General features: G+C 34.1%; 1 protein-coding gene across 4 annotated transcripts in view; it reads left to right on the top strand.

Moving 5' to 3' along the window:
- The window catches only part of NCKAP1 (NCK associated protein 1), a 109,454-nt gene that overhangs the window by 55,615 nt on the left and 34,734 nt on the right, over positions 1–19,105 (top strand). For all 4 annotated transcript variants that reach the window (XM_086719101.1, XM_025912573.2, XM_086719100.1 and 1 more), the window contains 6 exons: positions 1,857–1,938; positions 3,475–3,533; positions 12,137–12,282; positions 14,195–14,327; positions 17,585–17,704; positions 18,354–18,493. In XM_086719101.1, the coding sequence (XP_086575227.1) occupies positions 1,857–1,938; positions 3,475–3,533; positions 12,137–12,282; positions 14,195–14,327; positions 17,585–17,704; positions 18,354–18,493 (680 nt within the window). The remainder of the gene's footprint in view (positions 1–1,856; positions 1,939–3,474; positions 3,534–12,136; positions 12,283–14,194; positions 14,328–17,584; positions 17,705–18,353; positions 18,494–19,105) is intronic.

Raw genomic sequence — 19,105 nt, 5'->3', positions numbered from 1 at the left:
TTTATTCCAAATAAGCTAACTGTAAGGAAAATTGTTTTTTTTTTTACTTCATTTATAAAATCAAGATGTCTAAAAAAGTTCTGTAAGCTAATATACAGTATAAAGGAAGAACAACACAAATTCTCTTTGTATTAAGATTATTCTAGGGGTGCCTGAGTGGCTCAGTCAGTTAAGCATCTGAGACTCTTTACTTCGGCTCAGGTCATGATCTCGTATTCATGAGTTGGAGCCCCACATAGGACTCTGTGCTGACGGAGTGGAGCCTGCTTGGAATTCTGTCTCCTTCCCTCTCTCTCAAAATAAATAAACTTTAAAAAAAAAAAAAAAGAAGACTATTCTAAAGCTACTGGTTTTCCAGAGAAATAACCATACTTTAAAATCCTGATTTTTCTTTTTCAAATCTACCTAAAAAATGTAAATGAGAAAAGAAAATGTCTTTCATGGCATTGTTTACCTTGAATTAAATACTCCTTATAGGTTACTATCCTGAATTGGTGTATTTTTTCCTTTATCCGCTAGGTGGAGCTCAGATGCTTCCTGTTTACAATGTCCATTAAAAAAGGTCTAGAAAAGCTGATTTTATCTCTAGAATGTTATTGCTTTGCTGTACTTCTATTTTAATAGTTACTACTTAACAGATAAACCAGAGGCTTTTGTGCTATCAGAATGTAAACCAGTCTCCTGGTTTCATGTCAGTTTTAAACTTGCTGTGGCTGGTTGGATATTTTATTAATTTTATAGGTTTATGTTACAGCATTAAAAATTTTAAGTCATTCCGTATCTTTTGGTGTCTTTTTCATCAACTGTATTTTAACAACACTAGGGAGATTAATGTCTTTTTTTCCTAGAATTATAGTACTATAATAGCAGTAATACTAATATTAATAATTGTCAGATTTATTGATATTTTATTACATCTATACAACAATCCTCTGAGGATAGGTATGGTTATCATTATTTGTTGAAGAAAATAGACTTTGTGTAACTTGCTCCATATCACACAGTTCATAAGTAGTAGAGCCAGTATTTGAATTTAGGCTTTAATTACAATGCGTGAGCTTTTTATACCCTCTTCTGTTGTGAAGTACCTGCATAGTGTTTCTAACCATTTGGTGGGATTTAAATTTAGAACTAAGATTAACCTGTTAATATAGTTGATGAAATAGCTGTCAAATTTGTTTTTTGTGGTAAAATATACATTTTCTGCGTTCACTATTTTTAAGTGTACAGTTCAGTGAAATTATGTATGTTCACATTGTGCAAGTTTTGAAAATTATGCTGTTAGTGAGCTAAGCATTCACTTATTAAAAAATGTATTATTTATTATCAACTTCAGATGTACTTTATATGCTATTCATTTTTTTAGCTGGCTTGAAAGGGATGTTTTTGGTCCTAATCTTACTGAAGTATAATACACACAAAGTCACCTATTTTCAGTGTACAGTTTGAATTTTAGCAACTGTCTGTGTTCGTTCACATTACAGCCACTACAGTCAAGACATAGAAAGTTTCCAACACTTAAGAGTTTTCTTGTGTACCTTTTTCTTGTGTACTGATGCTCTAAATCCCCACCAACCATTCATCTCCTTTTGGTCACTTTTGCCTTTTTTTAACAAAAAAATTTGTATAAATGGAATCATATACTATATAATCTTTGTTTTTTATTTCTTTCAGTTAGTATGTTTTTGAGATTCATCCATGTTAATGTATGTATCAACATTTCATTCCTGTTTAAGGCTGAAAAATATTCCTTAGTATGGATATACCATCTTGTGTATCCACCCACCAGTTAGTGGACCTATGAATTGTTTCCCCTGTTAGATGTTCTTAACATTATTTTTTGTTTCTTCTTTTAGAATCTTTCTGTTTGCCCTGAAGATGAATCAATCATCATGTCCTCTTTTGTTAACACTATGACTTCCCTGAGTGTAAAACAAGGTAAGTCTTTTAAATAAAAGCATATTTTCTTCTAATTAGGTTTTCAAATTTGATTTTCAAGGAGGGGATTTCACAGTTAATTTTTATAGACTCACTTACTTTTGGACATATTTAGTCTGTTCTCTTTTGTCTTAGCTTTGTTCTCTGTGAAACAAAAGTTTCCAAAATGGGTGTGTGACATTTATAAAAATAATGAGAATTATAGCTTGAAATATTTTATTATTCAGCAGGTGAAAAAAGGCATTTTGTAATTAAAAAAAAACAACAACAACAAAGAAACATAATGAAGTATATATGTGGTCCAAGCATCACCTGTGACAATAGTATGTACCGTTGATAAAACATTTTAAAAATTGCCAGGCACTTATATTATCCTATTTAATCCACATCAATTTTAAAAAGTTCTTTATGCTTTTATTTGGTAGGTTTGGAAACTTAAGATTTGAGAGTTAACCTCTCCATTATTTAACATGATTTTCCCAAGCTCTAACAGGTATTAAGTGCTACTATAGGAATTTTAAGTTCCGGTCTGTCAATCCCAAAAGTTAATGTCATATACTAGATTGCTTCTTCATTATTTGAAAACTTCATTCCAACAGATTGGTGTTATATTTTAGTTTTGTAACCTTTTAAGTAAAGGGTATCCAAATCCTTGAAAATTTGAGTAATAAATACATTTTAGTTTAATCAGTATCACACTTAAGTAGTGAAACTGTTGTAAAGTTGGTTGGTGATAATTTGGTTTGTAAAGAGTTATTTTGAAGAACTTCACTATGCTGTCCAAAGCTTTTGTTTACAGAATTCCTCAAGCTCTAGTCTAGCTTCTTCAAAATTGACATGTAAGCACACTTAGAAACAGTTTAGGAGAGAAGTCTGTACTTAACACTTCTCTTAGCATAACTCCCTCCTTCTATCAACATTTTTATAGGATTTGAGAATTACTGCCTTGTCTTAGCTATTAAATTTTTTTTTGTTTTTTTTTTTAAGTGTACAGTTTAATACGGTTAAGTGTATTCACATAATTGCTCAACCAATCTCCAGAACGTTTTCATCTTGAAAACTGAATCTCCATAGCTATTAAATATCAACTTCTCAATTTCCCTCGCCCCTGGTATCCGCCATTCTACTTTCTGTTTCTATGAGTTTGATTACTCTAGGTACCTCTTAAGTGGAATCATGCAGTATTTTTCTTTTTGTCACTGACTTATTTCACAACATATGTCCTCAAGATTCAGCCACACTATAGCATGTGTCAGAATTTCCTTCCTTTTCAAGGCTGAATAATGTACCACATTTTGTTCATCTATTCCACTGTTGGTGGACATTTGGGTTGCTTCTGCCTTTTAGCTATTATGAATAATGCTGCTATTGTGAATAATGCTGAACATGGGTTTACAACGATCTCTTTAAGACCCTGCTTTTAATTCTTTTGTATATATGGCCATAGTTGAATTATCTTGATCTTAAATTTAAAACTGTGATTATATATTTGTTGAAACATTAATTTGCTTTGTAATCTTTTTTCTACTGTTGTAGTTGAAGATGGGGAAGTATTTGATTTCAGAGGAATGAGATTAGATTGGTTTAGGTTACAGGTAAGAATAACTTAATTTTCATTGGCTTTCTGTTTGGATATTGACTCTTTTAGCTAATATGGAAACATTACTTAGAAAAAAGTTCATTGTTGTATACCTGTTGAAAAAAGTAACCATAGCCTTGTATAACTGACCATAGTCTTTACCTCAGAAGAAACAGTTTTTTTATTAAGATGTAATTGTTGGGGCGCCTGGGTGGCTCAGTCGGTTGAGCGTCCGACTTCGCTCAGGTCACGATCTCACGGTCTGTGAGTTCGAGCCCCGCGTCAGGCTCTGTGCTGACAGCTCAGAGCCTGGAGCCTGCTTCAGATTCTGTGTCTCCCTCTCTCTCTGGCCCTCCCCCCGTTCATGCTCTGTCTCTCTCTGTCTCAAAAATAAATAAATGTTAAAAAAAATTAAAAAAAAAAAAAAAGATGTAATTGACATAGAACATTATACTAGTTTCAGGTTTGCAACATCATTACATTAGTACTTATTGCAAAATGGTCTCCATAATGTATCTAATTAACATCCATCACTACACATAGTTAGAAATTTGTTTTCTTATGGTGAGAACTTTTTTTTTAATTTAATTTTTTATTTTATAAAATTTACATCCAAATTAGTTAGCATATAGTGAAACAATGATTTTAGGAGTAGATTCCTCAGTGCCCCTTACCCATTTAGCCCATCCCCCTCCCACAACCCCTCCAGTAACCCTCAGTTTGTTCTCCATATTTGTGAGTCTCTTCTGTTTTGTCCCCCTCCCTATTTTTATATTATTTTTGTTTCCCTTCCCTTATGTTCATCTGTTCTGTCTCTTAAAGTCCTCATATGAGTGAAGTCATATGATTTTTGTCTTTCTATGACTAATTTCACTTAGCATAACACCCTCCAGTTCCATCCACATAGTGGCAAATGGCAAGATTTCATTCTGTTTGATTGCTGAGTAATAAATACTCCATTGTGTGTGTGTGTGTGTGTGTGTGTGTATACATACACCACATTTTCTTTATCCATTCATCCATCAATGGACATTTGGGCTCTTTCCATACTTTGGCTATTGTTGATGGTGCTGCTATAAACATGGGGTTGCATGTGTCCCTTCGAAACAGCACATCTGTATCATGTGGATAAATGCCTAGTAGTGTAATTGCTGGGTCATAGGGTAGTTCTATTTTTAGTTTTGTCAGGAACCTCCATACTGTTTTCCAGAGTGGCTGCACCAGCTTGCATTCCCTACAACAATGCAAAAGAGATCCTCTTTCTCCGTATCCTCGCCAACATCTGTTGTTGCCTGAGTTGTTAATGTTAGCCATTCTGACAGGTGTGAGGTGGTATCTCATTGTGGTTTTGATTTGTATTTCCCTAATGATGAGTGATGCTGAGCATTTTTTCATGTGTCAGTTGGCCATCTGGATGTCTTCTTTGGAGAAACATCTATTCATGTCTTTTGCCCATTTCTTCACTGGATGATTTGTTTTTTGGGTGTTGAGTTTGATAAGTTCTTTATAGGTTTTGTATACTAACCCTTTATCTGATATGTCATTTGCAAATATCTTTTCCCATTCTGTCAGTTGCCTTTTAGTTTTGCTGATTGTTTCCTTCACTGTGCAGAAGCTTTTCATTTTGATGAGGTCCCAGTCTTTCATTTTTGCTTTTGTTTCCCTTGCCTCCAGAGACGTGTTGAGTAAAAAGTTACTGCAGCCAAGATCCAAGAGGTTTTTGCCTGCTTTCTCCTCGAGGAATTTGATGGCTTCCTGTCTTACATTTAGGTCTTTCATCCATTTTGAGTTTATTTTTGTGTATGGTGTAAGAAAGTGGTCCAGGTTCATTCTTCTGCATGTTGCTGTCCAGTTTTCCCAGCACCACTTGGTGAAGAGACTGTCTTTATTACATTGGATATTCTTTCCTGCTTTGTTAAAGATTAGTTGGCCATACGTTTGTGGGTCCATTTCTGAGTTCTCTATTCTGTTCCATTGATCTGAATGTCTGTTCTTGTGCCAAGATGAGAACTTTTAAGATCTATTTTATTAGCAACTTTTAAATATGCAATACAGTATTGCTGATACAGTCATCATCCTGTACATGACATCTCCAGGACTTACTTGTTTTATAACTGGAAGTTTGTACCTTTTGGTTACTTTCACCCATATTCCCCAACTCCAGCTCCCCATCTCTGTCAGCCAGCAGTCCATTGTCTACATCTATGAGTTCAGTTTTAAGGGGTTATTTTGTTGTTGTTATTTTTTCAAATTCCATATGTAAGTGAGTTCATTGGGTCTTTGCCTTTCTCTGGCTTACGCCACTTAGCACATTGCCTTTGGGGTCTGTGCATGTTGTTGCAAGTGGCAAGATTTACCCCATTTTTTTGGCTGACTGATATTCTTATACACACACACACACGACACACACACACGCACACATTTTTTTTTCACCACAATTTATCTATTTATCCATCAGTTGCCACTTAGGCTATTTCCATGTCTTGGCTGTTGCAGGTAGTGCTGCAGTGAACAAGCGTTTGGAGATATCTTTTTGAGTTAGTGTTTTCATTTCCTTCAGATAAATACCTAGAAATGTAATTAATTGGATCCTATGGTAGTTCATTATATTTCTAATTTTTTGAGGAATTTCCATACTGTTTTCCAGAGTGACCGTACCCATTTACATTCTCACCAAGAGTGCATGCAGGTTCCCGCTTTTTCCACATTTTTGCCTTGTTACCTCTTGTGTTTTTGATAATAACTTTTCTAACAGGTGTGAGGTGATATCTCATTGTGGTTTTTATTTGCATTTCCCTGATGAGTAATGAGGTTTCAGCACCTCTTCATGTGCTTGTTAACTATCTGGATTTCTTCTTTGGAAAAGAATAACAAGCAGCCAGCTCACAGGCCATAGTTTACCATCCCCTGATGTAGTGCCAAAAGCTGTATTTCTGAAATGCAGAAATAAATGGTATTAGACTTTAAAACTTTTCATTTAATATATAACTCACTTAAATTGTTTTTAAGGGCTTTAAAACTCAAGCTTAAAATCTTTGTATATACTGTAAATTTAATGATGGCATTTAATTGCCCCTTAAATACTTCCAGTAATTATGTGGAAACTGTGGCTCAATTTTTTTAATAACTGCATATCTTAAAAATACGTATATTTTAAAGTAATACTAATGTGTTCTCATTATAAAATGTCAGAAAACCCAGAGGTAAAGTAGTAGAAAATGAAACTTTGTACTTTTCCCAGTGTTATGCCCTAGAAATACTAACTTTTAATAAGTGGTTTATATCTTTTTAGGTGTTCAAACAGTAAATGGGATTATACTATATATACATATGGTTCAGCACCACAGATTAATTTTTCATTTAATTAAAAAATGAAAATATAAGCAATATATGTTTGTGGAAGAAATTTTTAGATCAACTCAGTCTGGCGAAGGACTCCAAGACATAATTTTCTGGCAGTCTTCTTTATTTCCTGTGGTACTTTGGCTCTTAGGTTCTTTCCTTTCAACCTCAAAATACATAGGCACTTTTCTTGCTCTTGTTCTTTGTTCTATGATCACATATTTTTAGAAATGATTTTATAAATGAGACCACAGGTATTAAGTAACCTGCCTGAGATTGCAGAGTTAGGTAATGGTAGATCCGGAAAGAAGACTTGAAATAGCACCATCGCAAATATTAAATGTGCATATATAATACGTTGTTTTCTTCCTATTAAAAGTGAAGTTTAGAGATTAACATTTCTTTGTTTTAATTAAAGTTGTGAAAAGTACAGAAGTAGAGCATATGAGGTAAAAATAGAAGTGAAAATTGCTCTGCTAAAGGATATACACATTTAAAATTTTGAAAGTCACTCATTGTCAAAAAATTGAACTATTTAGTATTAAGTCTCTTGCTGTCAGTTTGTGAGAGTACCTAAACCAACATTTGGGTTCAGAAAATCTTAAGAGATTTAGGTACATTTCAAATGTACTCATTATTAAATACTTTCAGGATTATTAAGCTTACTCATCTGAAGGATTCACTTGAGAATTTAGCTTGGTTTGGTCATATGGCAGAGTATAAAGCATTTGTTGTAAGCATTAAGAATGTAGAATTGATACATCCCTGTGTGATTTTTTTTTTTTTTAATTTTTATGAGATAATTATAAGAATATCACCTGCTGGGGCACCTGGGTGACTCAGTTGGTTAAGCGTCCAACTTCGGCTCAGGTCATGATCTCACGGTTTGTGGGTTCAAGCTCTGTGTCAGGCTCTGTGCTGACAGCTCAGAACATGGAGCCTGCTTCGGATTCTGTGTCTCCCTCTCTCTCTGCCCCTCTCATGCTCATGCTCTCTGTCTCTCAATAATAAATAAACGTTAAGGAAAATTAAAAAAAAAAAAAAGAATACCACCTGCTGTTTGATTCTTTCACGCGTTGTAGTCTTGATTTTATCAGTTTGCTAGGGCTGCCATAACGGAGTCCCAAAGTTGGGTGGCTTAAACAACAGGAATTTATTGTTTTATAGTTTTGGAGGCTAGAAATCCAAAATTAAGGTGTTAGCTGGATTGACTCTGACAGCAGTGAGGGAAAATCTGTTTCATTCTTTTTCCCCAGCTTCTGGTGACTTGCTAGCAATATTTGATGTTTCTTGGCTTGTAGATGAGTCACTCTAATGGCATTTGCTCTGTCTCTTTTCATATAATCTGTGCATATGTCTGGGTCCAAATTTTTCCTTTCTACAAGGACACCAGTCATATTGGATTATGACCCACTCTAATGACCTCATTTTTAAAAACTTGATTATCTCTGTGAAGACCCTATTTCCAAATCAGGTCACCTTCTGAGGTACTGGGGACTATGACTTCAATATATCTATTTTGTGGACACAATTCAGCCCATAGTGTTTCTCATAATCATGACTAGGATATGCAGTCATTTTCTACTGTATAACTATTAAGTTTTAGGGACAGTAGGTAGGGCAGAGCATACCAAGGAAGGAAACTGGTATATACAATTTAGCCAGCGAAGCTTCTCCATGGAAAGAGGGCAAAAGTGCAAGTTGGGAGGCAGTGGCCATAATCCAGAAGTTTTGCATAGACGATGAAGAACAGGTTAACAGCGAAGGTTCCACTCCTTCATACTCGACCATACGATACAGGAGATAAAATATTGAGCAGTATTATATAATCTGTAGAGGAGTACAGATCCTCTTTTGATGATGTTATTAATCTGGCTGTGGAGACAGGCATAACAGATACGGAAAAATTAAATAGCAGTTGAAAATCTAAAAGATTAACTTAAAAGAAGCCGCCGATAGGGTATGATTATTATTATTAAGTACAGTTTTCTTAAAAGGGAGAAAGCTTTTTCCAAGTGGGAATTGGTAGTAATGACTTCATAGAGAAAGCATCATTTTGTCCAGACATTGAAAGATGGGTAGAAATTGAATATGACAATAGTTTACACAGGAAAAGGGCAACCAGTGAGGAAAGGGCAAGTAAAGAGACTTCTTAGTGTTAAGTATTACTACAAGAAGGAACAGATCTTCACAAGAGATCTGAATGATCTGACTGATCAATGATCAGGTAGAAGGATAAGGGTTAACTATAAGCATATGACCAGAGAGAGGTGTAGCATTCTGTAGATATCAGTAATTCTTTTTTTTTTTTTTTAATGTTTATTTTTGAGAGACAGAGCATGAGTGGGGGCAGGGCAGAGAGAGGGAGACACAGAATCTGAAGCAGGTGCGGGGGCTCGAACTCACGGGCTGCGAGTATCATGACCTGAGCCGAAGTCAGACCTTGACCAACTGAGCTACCCAGGCACCCCAATATCAGTAATTCTTGAGTAGAGCAGGGCCTGAAGGATAAGCAGTTGGGAGAATTTTATAGTTTTATGCCTTCACTGGAGTCCTATGCAATTTTGATTCTAAGGTCATTGGTCTCTTACAGGTCATTTTGATTTCTCTTTTTTTCTAATCTTTAAAGAAGAGTACTTTCTCTCTCCATGTATTCTTTGTCATTTTTTTCCTGTTTCCTAAGGCATCTTGTTCCCCTGTGTATTCAGTAGTCTCTTAAAGCATCTTCAGTTATTTTCTCATTTGTCTTCTTCCCTCTGTCTTCAAATTTACTTGGGTTGTTCATATCTTACACTTTTATTTAAGCCTTTTTTTTTTTTTTTAATAACCTTCTCCTTTCGTTGTTGGCAAGTATTTCATTTTTTTTTAATATATGAAATTTATTGTCAAATTGGTTTCCATACAACACCCAGTGCTCATCCCAAAAGATGCCCTCTTCAATACCCATCACCGACCCTCCTCTCCCTCCTACCCCCCCCCCCCCCCCCATCAACCCTCAGTTTGTTCTCAGTTTTTAAGAGTCTCTCATGCTTTGGCTCTCTCCCACTCTAACCTCTTTTTTTTTTTTTTCCTTCCCCTCCCACCATGGGTTTCTGTTAAGTTTCTCAGGATCCACATAAGAGTGAAAACATATGGTATCTGTCTTTCTCTGTATGGCTTATTTCACTTAGCATCACACTCTCCAGTTCTATCCACGTTGCTACAAAGGGCCATATTTCATTCTTTCTCATTGCCACGTAGTACTCCATTGTGTATATAAACCACAATTTCTTTATCCATTCATCAGTTGATGGACATTTAGGCTCTTTCCACAATTTGGCTATTGTTGAGAGTGCTGCTATGAACATTGGGGTACAAGTGCCCCTATGCATCAGTACTCCTGTATCCCTTGTTGGCAAGTATTTCAAATGAGTCTTTTTTAAAATTTTTTTTTTTCAGATGTCTTTTAAATTATCATTTTGTCACCATCCATTTCCTCTGAAATTATTTTCACAGTGATGCTTTAGTTCAGAATTTTTAAATGAGTGTCAATTAATGCAAGTGTTTAGTGACCTCATGGCCACAACAGTGGCTCCTCTTTTTACTCTAAAGCTGATTAAAGGTAATTAAACTTCATTTAAACTTAGTTTATAATAAATATCTGAGTATACTTTGCCATCAGAATATTGCTCTTATTATTCTTTATCCATTCAAAAATGACAAAATATAAAACTGCTTTCTTAGTGAACGGTAACCATCCTTGATGGACCCCTTGCCATTGTAGGGGCTGAGATTTGATTTTTATCTGATTTACAAGGAAAAGAATTATTTAGTCTCTTAATGTTTCATGGAAACTGGCAGAAGACATGGGTCCCCTGGGTCAGAGACAAAGGACTTAGCTATTCATTGCATAGGAAGCACCATGAGCATCAACAAATATATATCATTTTTCTCACTTGCTTTCATGACCCACGCTGGGGGGACCAGACGAACACAGATGAATACTATGTATAGAGTATGTTTGTGTTACAGTTAAGGAACACTGAGTTTGATGAACCCTCCATTTTATTAATAGTAAGCATACTTACTCTTTGATTCAGAGGGAGATATTACCATTCCTCAAATTTGGCAGCTGCAGATACAGTCTTGAGAAATGGCCTGAGTAATGAGTGCTCTGGGTCTTTCATTCTTGGCATATCCAACATGTGTAGGTACATATGAGATCCTTGAAGGAGTATCTCCCCAAAGCAAGCACCCTGGCCATCATTCATAATTTTTCTGTTGCCCACATCTAGTCATGTCCCAGACTTAACTCTTTTATTGCCACCATTGTGGATCAGAGCATCATAATCCTGTCTGGATTATTGTACCACTGCCTCCTGATAGATCTCTGCCTCCTCTTCTGGTCCTTTTCTGTCCACCTCTCCCCCAGTTCTTCTCTCGACTCCCCCACTACATAGAGCAATCTTTCTGAAATAGTAATTGACCACCACACAGAACCTTTGGTTCACCAAAAGGTTTAAATTCTTTAACATGGTATACAGGGAGGGGTCTGCAAGATATGATTGAATCTCTTCTGACACCATTTTCTTTTTCCTCTTTTCATTTTAACTGTAGCCATAGTGAACAGTGTTTATTCTGTAGACACCCCTTCTATTCTTGTCCTGTGCCTTTCTGGAATGCCCACTATCCACTGACAGGATTTTGTTCTTTGATTTGGTACCTTTATAGTCGAGTTTCTTTCCCTATAAACCTATACTGATGGATTTGGTTAAGTTATATCACCTTATTAGCCAACCTACACTAATTTTTACTATCTTCAGTTTTTTTCTAGAATCCATCAATTAGTACAATGTGTTATCTGGTTTTTAATGATTCAGTATAGTCTAAAACCTCAATGAATCAACATGTACCATACTTATTTTCATCTGAATGTTTCCCATGTATGCTTTCTTTCAAGCTGGACTGAAAATACCTTTTGGTAGGGTTAACTTGACAATTCACTGTTTTATACTTTTGATATTATAATTGCAGTTCCTTTGGGGTTCAAGATGAATGACGCATATATTAGGTTTTGTTTTATTGGCAGTAGTATTTGAGTTTATCTGAAGAAATTTTTAATAGGGATTTCAAGTGTGAGTCACTGTTGACAATTTTAAAAAGGTGATGTTATTAATATAGTGTCAAAATAAACATTAAAAAATTTTTCAATAGTGTTTTTATCCCCCCTGTAGAATGTCAAGGTTAAAATCATTGGTCCATGCTTAAACGACTTTGTTTTTTGCTGTATTTTCACAGGCATATACTAGTGTTTCCAAGGCTTCACTTAGCCTTGCAGATCACAGAGAACTTGGAAAGATGATGAATACGATAATTTTTCATACAAAAATGGTAGATTCCTTGGTGGAAATGTTGGTGGAAACATCAGATCTCTCCATATTTTGGTATGTGGTAATTTTTTTTCAAATCAGAATTTGAAATTTTTAGTATCCAAATATATCTTTGTTGATTGTTTTTATATTAGTGTAGTCCTTGAGACTATTCAGTAATAAACTCTTAAGAATAAAGGGAATAGGGGTGCCTGGCTGGCTCAGTTGGAACATGCGAATCTTGATCTTGAGGTTGTGTATTTGAGCCCCACGTTAGGTGTAGAGATAACTTAAAAATAAAATCTTTAAAAAAAAGAGATTATAAAGGGAATAGTTGACAACTTGTTAACAAAAGGAAGTTTACAAAGTAGAGATTTTATGTCTTTTTTTTTTTATTCTCTATAAGAGGAACTCTTACTGTTGTAAATTTATTTTTATATATTTTTTGAGGTTGTAAGAAACTCACGTCAGATTGCCTTAAGGCCCTCTTTTGCATCATTAGATTAAGGAAAAAAAAACTTGTGAATCAAGGTCAAATAGAGCAAATGTTGGGAAGTAAATAGCAAGTAATTTCGCTCTGCTGTATTAAATTAGATATTAATATAATGATGATGTAGTGACTACTACTCCCTCCATTGTTCTCTGTTCTCCTTTGTTCCTATCGTAGCCTCTTTAGTTAAATTTAGCAGTTTACATTTTTTTCCCCCTTTCTCCCCACATAAATGTGATTCTTGAAGTAAGGTCATGTTTTTATTTTCTTAATGTCTAACATAGTAAGTACTTATTAAATGCTTGAATGAATAAGGGGACTTCATTATGATCAAACTAATGAACAGTGGGATCAGGATTTAAACTCAAGTATTCTGGCACCAAAGGTGTGCAGTATCAACTCTATATCTGCTTCTTGGCCTTTTTTCCTGTAGGGAAGCTGATTGGAATAACCCAGTATTATGTCCTTTTATTTCTACAATGCTGAGATAATCTCAGTGGATAGTGATAGCCATTTCTATGTATTGAAAAGCTGTCATTATGAATAGCTTCTCATTGGTTTTATTTTGGAAGATAACTCAGTCCACACTGATTTTGGCAGTTTGTTAGGATAGCTTTAATTAGCAGTATTGCAGAAGAAATAGAAATCACCAGACGGAAGGCATGAGAGATCTCTTAAAGGAACTCTAGAAACACAGTATATCACTGAAACACAATATATCATATGTTAGATATGCAAAAATTTTAAGATTATTTGGAACCCTGTACTATTGTTGGGCTTGAAAAGAAAATGGAGCATTTAATGTTTACATATATTTGAACTACAGAAAAGTTCCTATTGTAAAAGAAGCTACTGCAGTTAAAAAGTCCTTTTCCCTTTTCTTGGAAGTAAAAGTACTTTGAGTAGTATTTACAATTTGTGATTTGTAGTCATATTTAATTAATTGTTATGCATCTTTTCTTATCACATTCTTATTTTGTCTGTTATATCCAAAATAAAGACATGTTCACTACTTCTGGTTGTCTTACTATTCCAAGATGTACTATATTTTACGGACTCATATTCTTTTATGTTTAATATCTCCTAAATCTGGAAGTAATTTAAAATTGATGGGTGTGTCATTGTTTAATTGACAGTGTTTTTCTTTCCTAGTCGTACATAAAATAATGGTGTTTCTTGCAATTGATAATGACTTAGCTTGGATAAAAATTTGGCAAGGTGAGATTTGAATGTCGTATTCATATGTCATAGATATGGTTTATTTTCTGTTTGAGTTTATTTTAAAATTTGTTAATATTCTACAAATAATATTTTTATTACTCTGTAATGATTGTTGGTGTATGAAAGATACTCTTTGGAAAAATAACTACTCCTCTTATGGTAATGAAGGTTACCAGTTGATAACTTTCACTTACTTGAATCCAATTAAATAAAGTACTATATCATTAAAGTTTTTAACTACAAAAATTGTGATCTAATTTTTGTTTCCTTGTATAGTTTTTATAGTCGTGCTTTTGAGAAGATGTTTCAACAGTGTTTGGAGTTACCCTCTCAGTCAAGATACTCAATTGCGTTTCCACTGCTTTGCACTCATTTTATGAGTTGCACACATGAACTATGTCCAGAAGAGGTAATTTCAGAGTAGTACTGTGATTTGTATGGCATGCAGAGTAAACTAGAACAAATATGTAGCTGGCTGGGTTTCACAAAGTCACAATTACCTAATCTAGCTTCCTACCTACTTTATCTCTGCAAAATCAGAAGAATGTTTGAATAGATTAAAAAAGCTGTTAATGTTTATTTGCATAGATGGATAAATACACATACATATTTCTAAGAACATGTTATAAAGTCACTTGGAATTACATTTATTAAATGGTGGGTCAGGTATTAATATTTATTGTAAAGTTATATATAGCTATCGATTTTATATGCCTACTTTTCCTGTCAAACTGTTATTGAAAAGACTTGAAAATTGAATGTACACATTACTGACTAAACATAAACATGTCAAAGAAGAATTTCACTGACTTGTTAATATGATAGATGTAGTACACAAAATTAATATTTGCTAGTATTTGTAAGACATTCACGCAGGCACACATAGTTATTGAATAATTGAACTACTCCATAGTTTATTGACAACAAGTATCTATCAAAAATGTATTCAGTATTTCTTCTAATCTTTAGAGAAGAAATGTCACTTTGTAAATGTGGTAAGAATATATATTAAACTTAAATGGTCCATTTCTTCATAGTTTAACTTAGTGTTGAGTCCCTTTACTTAGAACTACAAAACTTGGAGAAGAGAAACCGACAAATTGCAGTAGCGTTATTAATGTCTCTAAGCATTAGGTTGCAGATTGTATTCCAGCAATGCATTGGAAACTGACTCTGAGAAAGGTTAGCCTGAGGGAAATTCAGTAGGGACACCTTTTAGGATTATTACCTGCAGGGATACCAGCACCACCAAATTTAATAGTTTTATAGAGTTTTTAGATTTAATAGATATTTTCTTCAAGCTTTATACCTAAAATACATTATTAATTTTCCTCACCATCATCCCTCCCATTAAATTACCCATGAAGTCCTCTTAGTTTTATTTGTCTGGTATAAAACAAGAATTTGAATCCGTCTTCTACTTTCCATTGCTTTTGTCACTGTTGTAGCTCAAATTTGCAATATTCTTCATATATACTCCTAAATAGTTTTCCTGTCTTCAGTATTTCTGCCTTTAAGATCACCTGATACAATGCCACCAGAGTACTTCTTTCCTTCTTGAAAAATCCTCAGTGGTTCTCCATTGCATGTAGAGAAAGTAAAAATTTCTCAGCCAGGCATTTAAATTTAACTTCAACAATTTGGACTCTACACCCATTCTTTTTTTTTTCTTTTGCCTTTTAAAAAATTGTGATAAAAATATTTTTTTAATAAACATTTAACTTTATAATATAAGCATGTACCATTTAAATTATTTTCAAATGTGCAACTCATTGGCATTAATTACTTTCACTGTGTTGTGCAACCGTCACCACTACCTATTTGCAAAACTTTTATCACTCCAAGCAGAAACTTGGTGTCATTAAGTAGTAATTTCTCATCCATCAACCCTTGGTATCCTCTAGTCTACTTTCTGTCTCTAAGAATTTACCTATTCTAGGTAGTTTATAAAGGTGGAACCATGTAGTATTTGTCTTTTTGTGTTGGGCTAATTTCACTTAGCATATTGCCGATGCCTCCCAAATTTTTATCTCCAGCCCAGACCTTTGCCTTTAGTTCTAGATTTTCTGTATATTCTGCTGCAGTTTAGGTATTTGTGACCATCTGAAATGTAACATGTCCAGAATAGAACTATTGATTCTCCACATGTTACCCCATTGCCATCGTTCAAAGCCTTTTCTGCCTTTGGCTCTACCTTTATATATATCCAGACGCCTACTTCTTCTCGTCTTTGTCAAAGCCATATCTTTTTTCCTGGATTATTGTTACAGTGTCCTTACGTGGTTTCTCTGCTTCTGACATTGTTCTCCTAAAATCTGTCTCAGCACTGTAGCAATAGGGTGAGAGCAGATCATGGAGAGACTGTGACATGTTAAGAGACTTTAGTTGTTTTGTTTTCCATCCAGTCTCAGCATTTCTGAGCCACTTGAAGAGAGTAGTGATACCAGATTTGTATTTTAAATTAAGGCTAGTGAATTTGAAGCAGTGCTAATTTAATGTTCTTTTTTCAGGAGTAAATGATAGCAAGGGGTATGTTTCATCTTTCAAAAGTCAGATTTTGGTTAAATGAAATCCTAAATGTTTATAATTTGAAATCTTTCCTTAAGTAAAGTGAACTAACATTTAATTTGATCTGGCCTGGAGATGCAAACCGTTCAGTTTGGCTTCCTGTTAAAGTTTTAAAGGGCATTTAGAATAAAATACATTAAGGTATCATGAGAGAGCTAGGAACAGTTACGTTATGTGTTTAAGTATTTTTATATTCTTGTATATTACATTATTTTAGCATAGAAGTATATGTAAATTATACATTCGTTATGTAATTATGGAAGATCTGTAAGGTAAACTTTCAAAAATTTATCTCTTTGTAAAGTGCTACAAACGTGTAGTGCAAAATTTTATAGCATTATATACTCAACATTCCAGTTACCGTTGACAAGAAAACCCTATTAAATTATTGCGACATCCACCAAAACTAAAAAGATACAGAATCCTGTAGAGAGAGATGGATGGATTTGAGTGAGTGTATGTTTACATATACATATCTAATCTCCTAAAAAGTAAATACAGTGTTCTTTTTTTCCCCTGTTGTGTTTAGAAAATGCACAGTTTTTTTTTTTCCTCTTCTGGGTTGATGGGTTTGATTTTAGAGAGTTGAATGCCTTGTGAATTTCTGTTTTACTGACTTGATTTCTAACAATTTTAATTAAATACTTAAGCTTTTCTTTTCTGTTGGTACACTACAAAGTTATTCATTGTGTTGAGATATGTATATATATGTGTGTGTGTATATATATATATCATTTAAGATTAGAAAATATTACTCTAAATCTCTTTCACATCCTTTCTTTGATAGTTTAATATTTAAGAACTGGATGCATAGGACCTTGTGAAACTTGGAAATTACATTAAATTTTTTGTGTTAAGGAAAATATTGGTCCTCTAAGATCCCTCCACTCATTGTAGTTGTATAATCACCAAATACTTACTTTATGTCAACTGTGTAAATATAGTATGGTAGGTTAGTTGTCCCCCCCCCCAATCTGTAACATTCCCTACTCCCACTCCTTACTATACAGAGTTTATTTTCCATGTTTATTTAAAAAGTATTTTAATTCAAACCACTTTCTTATAACTTTTATTATTGTTATTATTCTGCTTTGACAGCGACATCATATTGGAGATCGCAGTCTTTCCTTATGTAATATGTTCTTGGATGAAATGGCCAAACAAGCTCGAAATCTCATCACTGATATTTGCACAGAACAGTGTACTCTCAGTGACCAGGTAAAAATTCACGTGTTTCCGTAAGGACAGGATGTTTGTGTATGAAGGCAAGAAAATAAGCTGTTAGTCAGTTTTGTGTGTGTGTGTGTGTGTGTGTGTGTGTGTGTGTGTGTGTGTGTTAAACTCTTAGTAAATCTCATTACCTCTTCTTGTAAAACTCCATTTTTAGGTTTTTAAAAATTAGCCCATCTTTAGGATTACTTACTGTTTAAAATCCAACTTCTAGCTTTGTATTCAAGTCCCTTCCTGCTAGCTCAGACTGTCTACTTCACCCTGCACTTGATGCTTTACCAGCTAGTAGTGCTTATTAAATTCTGAATACATCATGTCTTCGCACAGTTTATTCTTCATAGACCTTTTTCCTTCTAGTAATACATTCTCATTCTTTACTTGCCTACTTTGTTTTTACTTATCCTTTAAACTGTAGCCTTTATAGAACCTCTGTGAAGTTTTCTTCACACAAGATTCATCTATTTCTGTTTTCTACCAAGTTGTGCGAGCTCCTTTAGCTAGCTAGGTAATCTACATCTCACTTACACCTCTGTTCTTAGTGCTACATAGTCTGGATTCAGCTAAGGTTTGCTTAAATAGTTAATATGTTTTCAAAATAATTGTTGTCATGTAAATTTTCATTTCTTTTTAAATTTAGTTGCTACCCAAGCATTGTGCCAAAACCATTAGTCAAGCAGTGAATAAAAAGTCAAAAAAACAGACTGGTAAGAAAGGGGAACCTGAAAGGGAAAAACCAGGAGTTGAGAGTATGAGGAAAAACAGACTGGTAGTGACCAAGTAAGCCATCCATTTTTATTATATCTTTTTGTTATGAGTAGGAGAATTTTTTCATTTTTTTGTATGACATTAGTACTGAAGGAATGCTAGTAATTGTAAATTCTTCATTTTTCAGCCATTGGTTGTTGTTGTTATTTTACCTTTGTGAACTTGAGTAGGTAGTGCTAATTTCCAAAATACAGATTTTAGATTTTTAAAGAAAATTCATGTAATAAGTAATATTTGTCTTTATATAGTGAATACTAAAGGCCAACAATCTGTCTAGAATCTGTCTAGTAATTTTACATTTATTTAAAATCAGATAATCTGAGACTTTATTTTGGCATGTTGTCATATTAGAACATATATCATTTTTAAAGTGGGTATATCAGACTAGATATTATTAAGGGCCATGTGTTTGTTTAGAGGGTAGGCATTGGTGGGCAATAATGGATCAACATTTGTTTAAAGTAGATTTCCTACTACTTTGCTTTTTTATGTTGAACAAGCTATTTGCCATTTTGTAGACTATTTTCTTCCTCCAATACCGAAAATATAGCAAGATTTGGAAATGATTGTCTTTATGAGCATGTAATAAACTTTCTTGTCTATAAAATCAGTAAAGTCATTATT

This window comes from Puma concolor, chromosome C1 (genome assembly GCF_028749965.1).
Source record: "Puma concolor isolate L17-30 chromosome C1, mPumCon1.1.hap2, whole genome shotgun sequence".
NCBI lineage: Eukaryota > Metazoa > Chordata > Mammalia > Carnivora > Felidae > Puma > Puma concolor.
The sequence above is the reverse complement of the archived record's forward strand: the minus strand, read 5'-3'. Positions and strand labels throughout refer to the sequence as shown.